Here is a 17,053-nt window from a genome sequence, read left to right on the forward strand (position 1 = left end):
GCCCAGAACCACCTTGTACTGCCCTGAGAAATTGTTCTAGGAGCTTTCAGCAGAGCTTAATGTCTTGAATCCAAGACAGAAACAGATTGTGTATATGGGAAGAGGTCAGATGGTTTGGGGAGCTGAAGATRGTTATTAATACCTTGAATTGCACCCAGACATGGGCAGGTGGCTGCCCCTGATGGGGATGACACAGGAGAGCACAGATCATAGGTGCTTAATAGAAAAATAAAGACAATAAAGTGATATTAAAAATACAGTACTGTCCCCAAAATGACCTGAGTGTTTTGCAATGTACAAATAAGAGATGATACCCTAAAGCACTGCGATCCCTAGTAAGGACCCTGGCTCATTAGTCCACAGCAGACTGCTTCTCTAGCTGCTTTTATGCTCTGTTGTTGGAGGATAAGGAGACTCGGACATCTGTGGCCTTTATTTCCTGGTCCTCAGGTATGGTGAGAAAGCCTATCCTGTTTGTATTTCCCCATGCAAACCAGGACAGCAGCAGTGTCAGCGATGCCTGTAGCTCACAACGGGGCCACACACCACGAGGAAGGGGCCGTCCCAAGAACTTGCAGTGCGAGTCGCTCACAGCTGAGGGGTCCCCTGCGAATGCAGCAGGAAAAGACCTCTGTAACCTTCCCAAACATTATATCTGCCCTTTGGATTTGTACTCCATTGGGGATCCGTAGACAGACAGCAGCAGAGCTTTTCCCTTTCCTCTTAATTATTAATTAGCTTATTAGTTTATTTTCTTTCATTTTCAGGTGGTATCATGTTTACCCCATCATTTTAAATGGTGCCTTTTGGGAGGCTGAGCCTGTGGCTTTGCTGTTCACCAGCAAGGTTAAAAGGAGAGAAGTCAAAAGCAAGTTCTGTTCTTGGGCAGATGGAAATATCTGCAGTCCCTGATGCCTGGGTGAAGAAAATGCCTCATCATCACATAGAGAGCGGTTCCAGTCACTTCTGTAAGGACTTGCCGGCCCTCCCTCTGCGTACCGACCATATGAGCTCTGAAAATAAGCTTATTAGGAATTGAGACAAGTTAATCTTTAAATCATATGTAAATACAGCAGCTTTTCTCGTTGTGGTATTCTGGAGCATTAAATGTAGATGCAAATTTTCCCTGTAGGAGACTAGATCAGTGCAGTTAAGCACTGAAGCGTTTTCTCTCCCAAATGATCTTCTGTGAGCAGAGATTCCCTTTCACTGTGCCCTGTGGGGATGAATAGGGGCTTAGTGGGGAGGATTACGTGAACCTCTGCTTAGGGGGGCTGCTGCAGTCGAGCACCTTGCACAGCCCTGGGCTCCTTTCCTCATCTGAGTCTGACCTGGGCAAATTCCTCCTGCTCTACTTCTCCAAGGGACTCTAAGACTTAATGACCTCCATCCACAGCAAATGTGTCCCTTTTCAGTTACCTTCTCTATTGGATCCCTTCGTCTTTGGTGGGAATACAGACTCGGAGTTGGCTATGTTCTCTAATTTTAACCGCAGCCTTGCAGGACAATGTTGTATCAATAGTTGATACCTCAGTGTGTATTTCATGTGCTAGTGTCATTTCAGAGTCTTCTTGCATTCCTGGGCTAGGCTTCTTCTCACGAGCCCCTGTCTTGCTTTGGTACTTCCCAGTGCAGGTGCTTGAACCTGTCAGTCTGGTTTGGAGCAGTTTAGCAGCAGGGGCCGTTTCCTGCTCGCCTGCATCATTTCAGCCTTACCTACTCTGATGTCATCTTGCAGGTAACCATCCTGCTAATGTGTTTTCCATGTTTTGGGATGTGCTATAATTGCATATGGAGAAGTCTTATCTTTTCCATCAGGCTGCTGTGTGGAGCCCAGCTGGGGCACGTGGGGCCATGGCTTTGCTGAGGGGCTGCCCATGGGTCCCTAGGCTGCRCTCCCAGCCCTGCCCCATCCCCACACAGGGCACTCAAAGAGCCGGCTCATGTCTGGCAGCATTATGGTAATAATGATACCTACAGCTCAGCCTCTCAGTGCCCCTCTGAGGTAGGTAGGAACTGCTAATCCCTCTCTAGGGAGTGACAAGTTAAGTTATAGAGAGAGCCAGGAGCCCAGTGTGGGTTCAGTTTGAAGAGCTGGCAGTCCTGGACCCCAGTCTGAGACCCCTTGCGTGACAAAGGCCACTTTCCCATGTTCTACTTGATGTTCATTAGGATCTTCTTAATTGAGCATCATGTTGTCTAAATGAGAAGCCAGCAGGGCACAGCTGAAGGTGGTGATAGTTACATGGTTATTGTATGGCTATTGTTTCTGTTAACCCAGTGCTTCTCTGATAGAGCTTTTTGTCAATAAAGTCTCCTTGTTTTAGCTTGTCAGATGTGTGAGTATTCAGATACTCAGATCTCTGACTCAAGCCACACCAAAGTCAGTCCCTGTAAATAATTTTGAATGTAAAGCAGCACTACCACCATAATTTTCTTGAAAAGCATATTTGCCCCCTTTTTTTTCCTTTTAAATATCCGTTGAAGTGATTAAGGGCTACAATTTTAAAATAAATCTAAGGACTGTGCTGTGTAGGATGGGCTGTTTGCAATGCTTAGTTCTCAGTGGTGTTTGCATGGTGGAAATGCCATGTGAGTGCTCAGCTCTGGCACTAGCAGCCCCAAGGAATGTGGTTGCAGGCCCTTAGTCCAGCACACGGACTGGACTAACGCTCCTTCCTTCAGCTCCTCCACGGGCCTGTGTGTATCGACTGCTTGTCAGGCTCGCTAAATTCCCTGAAATCCTCAGTCTTGCTGAAAGAGGCGTATATGGAGAAGCGGCCTCGGCTGAGCGCGTGCAAGAAATAATTGAGGATGCGCTCTTAAAACTATGGGGAGGGATCTTCCAAAGGCTGGGGAGCTTTTGGCTGGCCTGGTGTTGCCCCCTTTTTGTGATACAGGTGAGACCTGTAAATAGTTTTGCTTTCCCCCTCTCCCCCTCACATAGGCTTTAAARGTGCTGTAAGCTAAATATTTGGTATATCTCTTGTCCTCAGGTTGTGAGCAGTCATTTTGGGGTAAGCAGAGGATGTAACTTTGATTTCCTGTTCACCGTATGTGATGGCAAGTGTTTTAGGGGAATAGCCTGTTGGTTCAGCACCAGGAGGCCCTTGCTGGGGGTTAGGCTGTTCATGCAGGCAGCGTGTTCAGGCAGCTCAGCTCAGCRCTGCCCTTCATCCCTCTGCTTCCCCTGCTGAGAGCCTCCTAGTGCTGTGTCTGGGTGGATGGGCATCCTTTGGTGGGCTTAATTCAATATGAAAGACATCCTTTTTTTAAGTAGAGATAGACATTCTGGTCAGTATGCAGACCAGCAGTTACGCTGCTTGCAGTTGCTGGTTAGAACATGTCAAAATTACAGCGTATCCCATAGGTAAAAAACATAGAGCAGAACGAGTCAGCTGACAACAGCTGAAGTGCAGCCTGGTGGTGGTAAATCACTGGAGTCCATCTGCTTAAAGGGAAGAAGAGCAAGTCCAGCTTCCTGCCTGTGCTCTCTGACACGAGCTGCCCCGTTGGCAGCGTGGAGGGAGGCGTCACAGGCGCCGCGGCCCTGCTGCTGCCCAGGTCAGGATGGGCTGCTCCCAGCGTTAGGCTCTTAACTTTTGCTTGAGGCATCTGCTCCCCACCGAAAGGAAGCCAGGAAACAGCAAAGGATGCGGTCCTTAAAACGCTCCTAAATATCTAAGCGTATCTGAGCACATCAAGTACAAGCTGGTGTGAGCAGGAGATGCTGCTGCAGCTTGGTCAAAACCATCCCAGCCGCCTGGCTGTGCAACAGCTTTGCACGTCAGCGCCTTGGGAGAGCAACAGGAGTGTATAATAAAAACAGTGCCCCACAGGTGCATTTTGAGCACAAAATGCCTTTCTTCCTCCTGCAAGGGTTAAGCATGATCAGAAGCTGCTTTGTTCTCAAGGCTTGTACCTCCAGTGCTGCATTTTTGTTTGCCATAAGCCTATTAGCAGGCTCTCTGTTTCCTAGCAATCCCATGTAACCCCCCCACCCTAGTTATGTGAAAGAGATGCTGCTTTTTAATCCTGAACACTACAGCAGTTGCTCAAGTTTCCCATTGAAATGCAAATAGCACCTGGTGCAGTTTAGATAGCGTCTCTCTCTGATAAGGTGCCTCAGCTGAGCAGGGGAGAGAGGGAAGCAAGGTTGCTCCTATCGTGGAAAACAAGAGTGGGAGCAGACGCTGCGGACACAGCGAGCCGGGTGTTTCCACAAGGTCTGTGGCACCTGGCACACGCTCTTAATGGGGACAAACACGCAGCTCGAGTGACTTACACCCCATGTGCAGGTAGGATTTTCACCAGGGAATGCACCTCTTCCACGGAGTGAAGATGTAGTGCATGAGTCTGAAGAGAAGCACAGACTTGCTCAGGTGTTTCTGCGTGCCAAAGTACAGTTTTGTACTGTACAAATCTGGAGCTGTGAGGCTTTTTGGACCTTTCCCCTTGTGCTGACTTTCCTTGGTGCCGGAGAGCGGTCCGGATCGGTGGCTCGGCACGCCAGAAAGCACTTGGGAGGGCTGCTGCACTCTTTGAACTCCTCGACAAGAGATTCCCTGTTGCTTTGTGATTGAAAGCAGAACCAGCCTGGATCTGTATCGAAGACCCTTGGCCCTGGGAAGGATCAGTTGGATGAACTGCTTTTTCCAGCTTGTGGAGGCACACGCTGTTCGCAGAGCCGTCCGCAAGATTCCTGCCTGTATCACAGGGGAGACTGCAGGATCTGGAGGGCAGGTCGTGACTTTATACCATCATCTTCCTAGTGAAATCTAAAGGCTTCCGACAGGTACAAAATGCAATTCATAGGAACATAAAAGAAAGCACGTAAAAATGCGGAAACCTGTGGAAAATTCCAGGAATGCCTGAACAAAATCACCCTTATGTACTTCCCTGCGCGCTTGGAGCGTGAGCCAACAGCAATAACTCACCGGGAAGGATGACTCTGCTCACAGGAGTATCAGCTTTCCAATAGGGACCGGACATAAAGAAGAGCTGATCGGCCAGAAAGCTCGAGGCGAGTGGCAGTACCTGCGGCAGGAACCTGCTGCCAGCCGCCTGTTTGCCCAGTAACAAGTGGCTTCACGTGGCACCGAGCCCTCCACCTGGCGGCTGCCGCGGGGCCCGGCACGGTGGCGGGCGGGTGGGCGGGCGCTGCCTSCCCAGGCCCGGGAATGCCCGCGGGGGCCGAGCTGCTGCGCGACGCTCCCCCGCGGTGCTCCCTCCTTCTCGGTGTCTCGAGGCGGCCGCGCGGCGCCCGCCCGCCGGCACCATGATGGAGGAGATCTCCATCACGGTCGCCTACGACGCACACGTCTTCAGCCAGCTCTGCGAGGAGGACCTCCTGGCCAACCTGGTGGCCCTCAGCAAGCCCAAGGTGGCGGTAGGTGGCCCTGCGGCTCCTTGGCCAGTGGCGCGAAGGTTTTGCCCTTGCGGGAGTTCAGGCCTTCTGCGAGCGACGTAGCTGCTCATCTCTCATTTTGTTATTTTTTTCAGAAATTAACCGTCTATTCTAGCAGGGCTAAAATTATTGAAGTAACCTTTCTGAGCTACAGATGTTAGAGGAGAATGGCTTGCTCAGTAGGAAAATAACAAATGTTTTGTATTTCAATTATTTCAATGTTATTTCAGATATTGAAACAGGGAAATGACTAAATTTCTAGCAGCAGAAATGTTACCAAGTGATGTAAAAGGTTTCTGTAGCTTAAYATGTCAAGTGAAGATGTGGGCTGGATGCTCAGGATACTCTTATGGTCCGTGAAATCTGGGCTGCACATCTGCCCATTACATGGGAACAGTGATTTAAGCTTTTGATACCGTATGATATTTTGAAATGGATATAAGCATCTGTAAAACATTTTTTAGTTATATCACCACTTCCTCTTTTCATATTTCCAGCTATAAATTACATGGATAGCATAGAGAGGGCAATTCTAGCTCTTCTGTGGAGCCAGCTAAGTTGAAGYCACTGGTTTCTGCCCTAATGTAGGTACCAAAATTCTTCTTTGGCCTCAGATTCTGTAAATGACCCCAAGCACAGGTGCCACCTCACCTTGAATTAGTTGAAGGAAGTCTTTGAAAATTAAAATGAATGAGTACATGTTAAACATAACTTGGAGGCAGATTCTGGCCAATATTTGGTACAAATACAGACTGAGTTAATTATTTAAGAATGCAGCTAAGCRTTGATGTTTCCACACTTGGTTTGTATGTGTAGCCTGCATTAGGTAACCCTTAGGTCTAGCTGAGGTAGTTCACTTAGCTGTGACAATGCCAGTTTGCTCAGAAAAGGAAAGGAACGGAACTCGCTTTGCTGCTTTGTGTTGTAAAACCTCTCCACGCACACTGGCTGTTTGTTTGCCTCTGCCCTTCCCTGCTCAGGAAATCCCAGGTGTGTGAACTTGTAGCCCTGCAAATCCCAAAGGCCTCCATCCCGAAAGCAGAGTTTTACCTTTGTTATGATGCCCTGTTCTTTTTTTCTTTTTTCCCCGCTGTGATTTCATTTAAGCTAGATTTAAAAAGGTATTTTAGCAGAGTTAGCTAAAGAATTACGGTGTAGGAAACCCATGTACTTCAATATGCTCAACTGACCTGGTTAGAGCCTGGGCTCAGCAGCAGCAGCACCTTGCTGTCCTGGCTGGCGTTGAAAACGCGAAGAGCGAGCGCGTTGACAAATAATGTCTGTGCAAAGCAGCACCTCACTGCCGGCACGCGGGGCTACCTGGGCACACCAGCTCTAGAAGGGAAAAACGCCACTGTTACTGCTTTGGATAAGATATGAATGATTAACTTGAGTGGAATGGTGTGCTTTTATCAACGCTGTGGTGCTTTATTTTGAATCAAGGAGTATATCGGTGTCCTTCAGTACACTATGTTACCAATGAATAGGCTAAGAAATGCCTTTTTTTTAGACAGGATTTATGCAGAAAAGACGTAACTGCTTTTAAGTCAGTTTTGAAGTGTTTTAAATAAGCAATTAACAGGCTGAAGGTGACGCAGTTGGCCAGAACAGTGATGGCTCAGACCATGTGTGGGAGCTGCCCCGGCCCTGTAGGMCTGGGGGCTCAGAAAGCCCCTCTTGGACCTCTGTTGTGGGGTTTAATAGTGGACTTTGACTAGCTGYGGGCATCCATCTGTTTAGCTGCAAAGTTAAGGTTTTGTTTATTCTAAGAGACATTCCTTGCATGTTTTCTGGAGCGCAGAGAAAGATTTCAAGTTGTTTTGTGACCGGTGTAGCGATAACTTGCAGCAGGCTCCCGCGCTTGGACGCCAGGCTGGCTTTGGCGGAGCYCAGCGAGGCTTGCGATGGGTGAGGAACCGCAGACCCTCTAACCAGGCAGGACRCATGGTGGCCTCTCGTACAGTTTCCATGTAAGTAAGTTGCAGGGAGTTAATATGGGCAGCAAAAGAGGCGCAGGCCGCGGGCCTCCCTCTCGCTGATGCCTAAGGGAGGATTCCCAGAAAGACGGCAAGAGGCAGGAGCCGTCTTAATGCAGAGGTGCAGCCGGGGCGGCTCCGGAGGCTGTGAACTGAATCAGTSCTGAGTTCTTTGCTGTTTCCAATTCAAGTCAATCCTAGTAGTTTTGGTGAAAAAGGTAAAATTTTTGGCAGAAAAATCTTGCAGTGTTTTTGCAGCATTTCTTTGATCCATGTAAATACTGCAGCATTAAACAGGAATGTTTCCTCAGTAAGATACCTTGAACGATGGCGACTAGTTTCTTAGTGCACTTATGAACAACTAACTCTATTAAACAATTTTGGGCAACTGCTGCTACTAATAAGCAYAAGATGCCAAAAAGATAGATGATCTGCGATGACATTTTGTTAAATATGCTCCAAAGCAACACTGTATGTTTACAGTCCTCTAACATATATTTTTATTCTAAAAATTAGTCATATTGCAGCGTGACCATGACACATGGTTGTTTTGCTGTGTAGTCAGTATAAAGGAAATTTCTAGATATGTTTCTCTGTTGGTTTTTCTCTTATGTGATCACTTTTATGTATGCAAAATAACTTTAATTTGCTACTTTTGGGACCAGGTAGGTTTTACATCTATTGTGCAGAGGGGTGACCAGCTTCCTAGTTCTGCACCTGGATGCAAAGGCTGAGGGTGCAACTGCACAAGCCAAGGATCAGGCCAGTGATGGGCACCTGGGGGCACCTGGCACTTAGCAAGACGTGTCCAGGGACCAAGCCGAGGCCCAGGTGGGTCTGTTGTCTGTGGAAAGATCAAGCAGGTAGCAGAGATCACCTGTGATGGGGGAAAATGCAAATGTTAGGACCATCTGCAGAACAGGAGGAGGCTCTGGGGAAGCTACAGGCCAGTGAGCCAAGCCTCGGTACGTGGGGATGCTGTGGAAGATCACAGGTGTTTCGGGTCTACCTGGCAGCTGCCTAGAAGTCCCTCTTATGAGCTGGTAGAGGGGCTAATACAGTTTGACATCTGCAGCTGCACTCTGGACACTGGAGGAGGATGCACTGTGTCCAGGAGGAGCTTGCATGGACAGGAGAGGCCCGTGGAGAGCAGAATCTTATGAAGGAAGGCTGAGGGAGCCGGGCTGGCTTAGCCTGAGGAAGAGAAGTCTAACAAGGGATCTAATCACGGTCTTCTGGTGTCTAAAARCAGGTTTAAAGTCCCTGCTATTGCTAGAAAAGCCTAATTAGGGATGGGAGCTGATGAAGCTCCTGGCAAGGCTGTGCAGCATGCACGAATTCAGGCTTGCCAGGTGCATGCCACGAGGCGAAGCTCCTTCTGCACCACAGTAACGAGTAACTGCCTGTAACCCGACCTTTGTTCCTTCCTGCTTTAACTTRCATCATTCATTTCTCATTAACTATGGGAATGAATAGGCTGTGTGGCAGTCCTTGAGCTGTTTATTTTCCCCTAGCATCGCCTTCCTTTCTGCCCTCCTAAAATTTCAGTGTATAGCAGAATGTTGCTGTTGTGCATATTTAATGTCAGCGTGAAGTGAAGCCGTAGCCTTCAGCATGTGGGTGGAATCAAGTCGGGGCGGTTGGCAGTGGGAGGGTCCCTGGGGCCGTTCCCTCTTGCATCGGAAGGTGGGAGCTGCTGCTCAGCCTCCCCTGCCCTGGCCCAGGTGTGCGAGCCTGCGGCTGTGCTGGTTTCTGCTGGCTGCTCCGTGCTGCAGCCTGCAGCGTGTCTGACCATGTCCGTGACTAGCCCGCGTTGGGCAGCCCGGTTACACTGCGTAGAGATAAGCGGGGTGCTTAGGCCTGCCCACCCCCAGTACTCAGCATTTGGGGCTCGATCTCCCTCTCTAGATCCTCTAGCCAGGATCCCTTTGATTCAACTTCATCCTGGCAGCATTTTTTTTGAAAATCCAAACCTGTTTTGAGTGAAGTGCCTCTTCTGGTAAAGTGCCTGGCTCCACTCTGAATGTAACAGGAGGTGGGCACTGTATCACTTTCCATGGTAATTATTAATCTTTTGCTATTCAAAATATGTTTCTGACATCTCATTTAGATTCAGTCCAGGTTCAGCTCCTAGTCTTAGGTTTTGCACTTTTGTTTTGGGCTCTTACACCTCTTCCTGGGAGGTGTTTACACAGGGCATGACTGTTCTCTGTGGGCATCTGCTCCGCATGTTTTTTCCAGTAGGATTGGGAGCTGTTGTTTCCCAACCTGGATGCTGCTCCAGTACTGGCCTTGCCGGTGAGCCAGGGTTGCCTTCCCTGGGTGCACGAGTAGCTGCCACATGCTTCTATGCTTGAACATGGTGAAATGAAAGGAGGCAGGAGGATGCGGTAGGGAGCTGAACAGATGAGTGATGTTTATAAACAGTACGAGCCTCTGAAACATGATAACCGGCACTTGCAGCCAACAGCCCCTACTGCTGAAGAGGGATGGGATCAATAGCACAGAAGCTTCTACAGCAAATTTCTGAGCACAGTTGTCTGGGGCCAGTGCAGGAACACTGAAGCATAGCTAAGAATATGCACTTACTAGGGCTTAGAGAGAGGACACCTGTTGAATTTGCAAGCTGTTTAAAGGAGTTAAATAGGGAATATGGAAACAAGTATTTGATTTTAGTTTACCAGTGATATCCAGAGGAAAGTGCTGTAATAAATATTCCCCCTCCTTTGAATACTGTGGCGGAAAAGACCGTCACAGTGAAGCTCAGCACATGCCCAGGTTCCAGAGCAGATCCACCCGAGGGTTGTTACGGCATTAGGGGATTAGTATGAAACATTTTTCTAATAGAAATTTCCCTCCGGATGCCATCCTTAAGATAGAATTTCACTGTATTTAAGCACCATTTTCCTATTAAGGTTGTTGCATAAGCAGATATTACTGTGCTTAAGTTGGGATATCTTACAACAGTTCYTGAGGCCTTTCAAAGAGAGGGCCCAGGCATCATCCTGCTTGCAGGCATAAATTAAAATCTAAGGCTGCAAAAGAGCTTATAAATAAAAGCACTTGGTGGGAAGAAGTATCAAGYGTTAAGAAATGATCAGAAGCCCTCAGTGTGTGGAAAGGGGAATTTGTGAAGAATCACAGGAGCAGCTCAGTGCGCTCGGAGTAATTTTGTGTGTTTTTGAGGCAGGTGATTAAGTGCCAAAGAAGAACTGCAGGAGTTAAATTCTGCCTCCTCTGGGTGCAGAACAATACAGGATGCCAGAGAAACAAGGTTGCTCTGGGGCAGCTTGAAACACTAACATGGAGAAAAGGAGGCCAGAGAGCCGCGCCGGCGGCTGCAGCCCTGCGCCCGGCCCGCGCCGGCCTTTGGGGCCGGCCAGGGCAGCAGCCTCTGCTTCCTGCTGGGGCTTCGTACCCGGCCTCACTGCCTTGGCGGGAGCTGCGGGTACTTGTGCCTTGTCTCTCTGCTGTCTTGTTTGATTTGAGCAGAAACAGTCACTACTCTAATTCTCCCCCAGTGAATTGCCCAGTGCTTTTGAGAGCTCCCTCCCTTCCTCTGATTTCACCCCAAGTAGCTTTTCTTGCCATCCCTGCTAAACAACTTTGCATCAGTGAACAACACATATCAAAGAGTGCTTTCCTCCTCGCTTTCTCATTCCTTTTGGTTATGTTTTTTTCCTTCTTGTTTCTCCTATTGAAATGCCTCCACCTCAGCGCTGTTTTCCCTCAAACATCTGAGAAATTAGCAGCCGTGGGCGCGGGAGGATTTCCGTCGCTGTGAGCGGCGCTGGCGAGGCTCTGACAGGGCTGTCAGCGGCAGCAGAGGAGGGGGCACCGGGGAGCCGCTGGGCACAGCAGGGGATCCTGCACTTCCTTCGCTTCCTGTTTGCAAGCGGAGCTTTCAGACATTTTTTTCCGGTGTTTTTCTAATCTTTAAATGCATGTTCTCTGAATGTGTCCCACAGGTGCCAACCAAAAAGCTGAAGAAATATGAGCGAGAGTACCAAACAATGCGCGAGAGCCAGCTGCAGCAGGAGGATCCCATGGACAGATACAAGGTATGGGAGCTGGTGCTCGGGCACCTCTTCCCTTGACGGAGGTGGGGGGGCTGCGCTCGCCTCCCGCTGCGCGCTGAGAGCTCGCAGGGAAGGACAGTGGTAGGTGAAGCAGTCCGGTGCTTAAGTGCTCGCTTTGACCGCTGGTGCTTGTCCAGGAATATTTCAGTCACAATTTATAACTCTCGAGACATCTTCAGATAGCCACATATAATATTTTTCTTCTTTCAGTTTATATGTTTGTAGGTAACTCTCCTGCCGTTGCACTTTCGCGGGCGATCTTCATGAGACGCAGAGACAAAGGGTGATTCTCAGCTACTGACACAAAAAGGAGAAAATACACATTGTGCTAGCAAAGCTGTGTGCAGTAACGTCCACAGAGACTTTTGGAAGATGAACTCTTCCTTGACTGACATAAGATCCTTTTTATTCATCTCTGTTTATAGCAAACATAGTAATTTTTTGTTGATAGAGTGCCTAGTACACAGGACCCAGAGCTCTTCTGGGATCTGAAGATGCTACTGCAATAGAAATAATAGTAATAGTTATCCTGCCTTAAAGGAGCAGGAAAATAAAGCTTCAGTTATTCATATGATAGCTTGATAGCTCACCAAAAATGAAGAGTTCTCTATGACTCAGCATTGCTTATCTTTCTTATGTATTTGCTTATTGTCACTGCTGCATTTTGTTGCTGTAGATGTTTCTATAATAGAAGCTCTGTCTGTAGGGAGACATAGTGGTCTACAGTACTGAGGATTCATTTCCTGCTTACTCTTTTTTAAGAAAATGGGTGAAGCTGCCAGAGTTGAAGCACTTTACTGCCTAGCATAGCTGGGAACTGACATTGATACCTGCTAGTTTTCATTGTGCCTTATATATGTTAAGCCCATTGCCTTTGGTACAGAGTCTGTCTGGATTATGGAGTGGTAGCTAAGATAGCGAAGATACAGATGCAACACATTTACACTGTACGTAAACTCATGGAAAGTGCACCACATACAGAAGACCACAGTGTGAAAACATGCGGTGAAAGACTATGCCATAATTCATAAACATGCTGAGATAGAAGTAATGTTACGGAGAAAGTAAAACTGACTTTTTAAAGTATTTACCAGAGAAAAATAGGTTTTGACTGTAGCTGTAGTTCTTTTTATGTCAAATAGCATAGTTTTTTTAATGTGAGAACTGGGACTGCGTTTGTTGTTGGGAAGCTGTTTGTCAATATACCTATTCAGGGGAAAACAAGAAAATCAAAACTAGAATTTGAAGCTGATTGACTTTGAAGTRTTCTTTCGGTGGCTTGCTTATGCTGCCACAGAATTTAAATAATACTTRCAAAACTCAGAAGGCATCTTTTATGTGGAAGCACATTAAATGGCTAATCCTGGACAATGAACAATGAGGGAACGTTAACCCTAGACTGCAAGACAGGAGATAGAAGTGACTGTGGCCACTGTCAACGTGACCCCTGTCACAGTCCAGATCCCAGTGCAGGCTTTGAACTTGCACTTTTGGAACGTGCTGTGTGGTTTTTATTAAGCTGGACTGAGTCTGAGCCCTCTTACTGATGCTGTGATTAGAGTGAGTCCCCGTAAYTGGCTGATGGACACTGAGTTGCAAGCTTGGGTGGGTTCTGCAGCTGGGTAGGTGTCACGGGAAAAATGCTCCTAAGTGCCCTCTGGTCCTCGTCTTGCGCATTTGATTCTGCTAAAGCGTCAGACTGAGGTTGGTGGGAGTCTTCATTTAGAGACTCTTCTTCCCAGGGACAGCAGGTAGTGTGGGATCCTCACGGGCAGAAAGCAAGAGCTGGCTCCACTGGTGCCATCAGTGCCAGCGCTGCTGCCCAGGGTTTCGAGGGGCATTTTGTGTTGGCCGCATCCGTGGCAGACCCTGCCCAGCGGGGCCTGGCTTGGAAAACAGCAGAATGCTTCTTGGATGCAGAAGAGGAGCAGAGATCCGTCCAAGAAAATCCTCTTACAGGTCAAGGAAGCCAAGGGTTTTTGGTTTGTTACTAGTTTTTAGCTGTAGTTGTTACACTTTTTCTGGTGTTTGCAGTGTTCCAGGTTTTGCGGCCCGTGCAGGGGTGCCTGTGGAGCGAGCTGCAGTTCAGCAGTGGTCACAKCAGCCCTGGCTCACGTGCAGAGATGAGGATCTCCTTGGCTGTCTCGCACGCGCTTTCCCTGCTGCTGCACCCCAGCTGCACCCAGAGCCCCTGAGTCCCAGGCACGGGCCCGTTGCGCAGGGTRCGGCCCGCCGTCCCTCAGCACCGCTCCTCGACAGGCTGCGTCCRCGCGCTGCCTGAGCTGCGTGTGATGCACGAGCTCCTGCCCAGCTCTATCGTAGCCTGTGGGTTGCGAGAGATTTCAGTTGCCAAAGACAGCAGTATTAGAGAGTGCCATAAATCATTTCTGGGTTATTTCCTTCGGAATTTACAAAGATTTGGGAGGACTGGATAGTTTATGGATACCTTCTACAGTGGAATGTTTTTATCATCTAYTGTTTATAGCAAAGTGTCATCCAACATTTTTGTCAGCTTTTTAAAAGATATAAAAGTAAACACCTTCTAGGTTACTCTTTGGCAGCACATTTAATGACTTTTGGTTCAAATAAATTAGAYTGCCTAGAAAAAAGATCTGCATGTGCAACAAAAACAGCAGAATAGTTCAGGTGAATATTTTTAAATATCTTGTGGATGGGTTTTCTTTTGTATCTTGGAATATCTCTAATGTAAAAGGCTGGGATTGATGAAAAAATGTGGGAGTTTGAGTTGGGAGTTCTTTATTTAAAATAAAAAGGATATAACAATATAAAGACAGGGCGGATACCTGTAAACAGCCCCTGTCTGTGCACTGAGTTCTGTTCCGACTGTAGAAGCACCGTCACCTCTGCAAACCTTGTTGTGCAAAGGAGAAGTTGTCAACCTGAATAAATGTGTTATTTGGACATAATACCCTTTGTGTGTTTGAAGTACAACAAAGATTAATACATCGGTAGTTTTTACTTTGAGCCATGGTACTAATAACCCTAACAAGAGAAAACATTAGATAAGTTGGTGTGGCTTTTCTGATTGTTTTTTGTTTCCTAAAATTGTCCTAGCATACTTTTTAAAGTTTTTTTTTTTTTTTGAGTTAGAGTCAACAAGCAAAACACCAGCCCTCCTCCAGGAGCCTGTGCATTGCTTTCCTTGAGGCTTTTCCTGGACAGTTTACTTTTTAGATAGTTCCTTTCTTTTCCCCTTCTTTTCACCTTCAGAATTGCCTTTGTGAGTCCATTTGCAAGGGCTCTTTCCAGTTGGCTTACAAAGACAGCAAAGTTGCTCACATCCAGGAATGTAAGTTTTAATCGGTCTTTCCGTTTCCCCACTGGGGACTTGTTCCCCTGCAAAGCCCTGGGTGCGGTGCGGGGTTTTGGTCCTCCGAAAATGCCACACTAGCATTGCTTAACAGGGCTGGGGACGTTGTTCCGCCCAGCTTTAGCAGCACCACAGAAGGAGGATCATCCCTCGTCACTAATCTCATCCTGGAGCAGACAGCAGCGCATGGGGCTTAGCCCTTTCAGGCTTCCTGAGCTCAGGCTCGCCTACTGGTTTCCTATTTGCCTTCTTTTGGTCAAGTGTGTGATGGGAGCTGGAGCACATCTTCTTTAAAAATCCAAACCAAAGCTTCTCCTCGAAGAATCAGTGACATTTTCTTATTTTTTGGCTGTTTTTGTTGGTATTAAAATTTTATTTTATATCCTGTTTTCACTGTCTTTACACCAATGGTTGAAAGCAGTATTTGGTCTGTGACTTTACTGGAGGTAAGTTTGTTTGTGTTTGTATGTGACAGCGGTGTTTGTCCCTCTTGGAAATGCAGCATCCTCCTTTTAAAAGTGAGCCTGAACTCACCCRCTGCCCTCAGTGGCAGAAGGGAGGAGACTTTCTGGGAAAGAGGAATCTCATATTTATTGACTGATTTAAAAAAAAAGAATGATACCAAAGAGAAGGAAATGCTGAAGTCAGTAAATTTAGTGTTATAGAGAGAAAGGGCAGGAAGCTGTTTGTTTACACCGAGGACAACCAGCAGGTCTGACTAGTTGGCTCATGCCAGGTTACAAAATACTCTCTGATGTGAGTCTGCCTAACAAGCTAACTAACAAGCTCCATCTACTGAGCTTTATTTTTTTTCCCCGTGATATTCTTTAAAAGCCCTGTAAATATTTCAGAGCCGTCAGAAATAGTTTGCACCATACAAGTAGTACTGCTTGGTGTCTTTGTCTTGTGCAATGCTAGGTTTTACTTGGATTGAAGCAGATTAAGAATTTCCTCCCAAGGAAGGAGGCAGTTTCCCACTGCTAGAGCTGGGGGGAGGAGCTGGAAAAGACAAACTATGTCTAATCACTCATGCTGCCTTCTTTGGAGGAAGARTAAAGGTGTCCCAATAAGAGATTTTTCAGCTAGAAGTTGAAATAACAGAGAACAAAATTAACATCACTGATAGCGACTGACTGGATGTCTGAGGTAAGAGATACTTAACTTACTAAAACTGTGCCGTGTGCGTTCCAGTTTAAGAGGAGGATAGCTCATTTCCAGCCACTGAGCTTGCTTATCCACTTGTCTGTGAATGCAAAGCAGGAACTTGAACTTCACGTTGTGCAGCTCGCTTTGCAGACACTGAAGCTTTTGGCAAAAGCATAGCAAAAATGTTAAAGCAGATGTCTTTGGGCGGGGAGTATTCTGCAAAGTCTAAAACTTTGCTGACTTCTTTTTCTGAGCATTCCTATAAAGAGGTGTTGATGCTGCAGCAGCTGCCAGGATCATCTGTTTAATGTTATCTCCATCTCCAAACTAGTCTGAGTCTCTTTGTGAACTTGTCTCTTTCTGAAACAGCTTACAAGCAGAACTGCGTCTATAAAATCAGTTTCTTAGATTATCTGAAAAAAAAAAGGAAAAGATACATCAGGGCTTTTTTTAACAATAAAAACTGCAATTTAATTTTATGCTTTTAAAGCATAATTTTAACAATTCCTTGTTAAAGAGTAAAGTGCAATTAAAATTGAAAGTTATATACCTGTCAGCATTGGTTATTTTAACTGTGTTAAATTCTAAGTATTTTACTTAAGGTTTCTGTAATAATAGTCATATAAAATACAATCTCTTAAAGAGGAAACAAACTTGCTTTCCTGTACACAGTACTCAGTTCCTGTACTCAGTTGCACAAAAGGGGCACGTTAAGAGGAAAGCCCTTGAAAAGGGGTTCTATTTCTGGCCACAGAGKAAGCTAAGGGCACAAAAAAGATTTTTTACATTTTCTTAGAGTAGGAGTTGTCTCTGTTCAAGATTCTCAGGCAAAATCTTCTTCCAACAGAAATGAAAACAAGGCTGYTTCACTGTGTTGTATTTTGAAAAGAAAAAATACTTGAGCATAACTCAAGACCAGCAGGAAGGAAAATGAATAATGTGTTTATGTAATAAAAGCAATTTCTGAAGGATGGTATTAACTGAATGACTTTTGGAAAATATTTTGCTGTCCTAAATGCCGTTATACATATTTCTCTTTACTATTTTTCCTTGGAGAAGGTAACTTGCCTTTTAAGTGAATATGKTTTTTTTTTTTTTTTGAAGTCTCAGCATG

General features: G+C 46.6%; 1 protein-coding gene across 3 annotated transcripts in view; it reads left to right on the plus strand.

Moving 5' to 3' along the window:
• Positions 1 to 17,053, plus strand: part of LOC112952154 (rab GTPase-activating protein 1-like) — a 42,000-nt gene that overhangs the window by 17,759 nt on the left and 7,188 nt on the right. The window contains exons 1-2 of one of the 3 annotated variants that reach the window (XM_026044965.1): positions 5,279 to 5,389; positions 11,352 to 11,444. In XM_026044965.1, coding sequence (XP_025900750.1) covers positions 5,279 to 5,389; positions 11,352 to 11,444 — 204 coding nt within the window. Of the gene's footprint in view, positions 1 to 5,278; positions 5,390 to 11,351; positions 11,445 to 15,061; positions 15,240 to 17,053 lie in introns of those variants that run through there. The other 2 variants (XM_026044964.1, XM_026044966.1) reach the window with 2 other exon arrangements.

The sequence above is a fragment of the Nothoprocta perdicaria genome, unplaced genomic scaffold, assembly GCF_003342845.1.
Source record: "Nothoprocta perdicaria isolate Ctin4 unplaced genomic scaffold, notPer1 scaffold_392, whole genome shotgun sequence".
NCBI classification, from domain to species: Eukaryota; Metazoa; Chordata; class Aves; order Tinamiformes; family Tinamidae; genus Nothoprocta; species Nothoprocta perdicaria.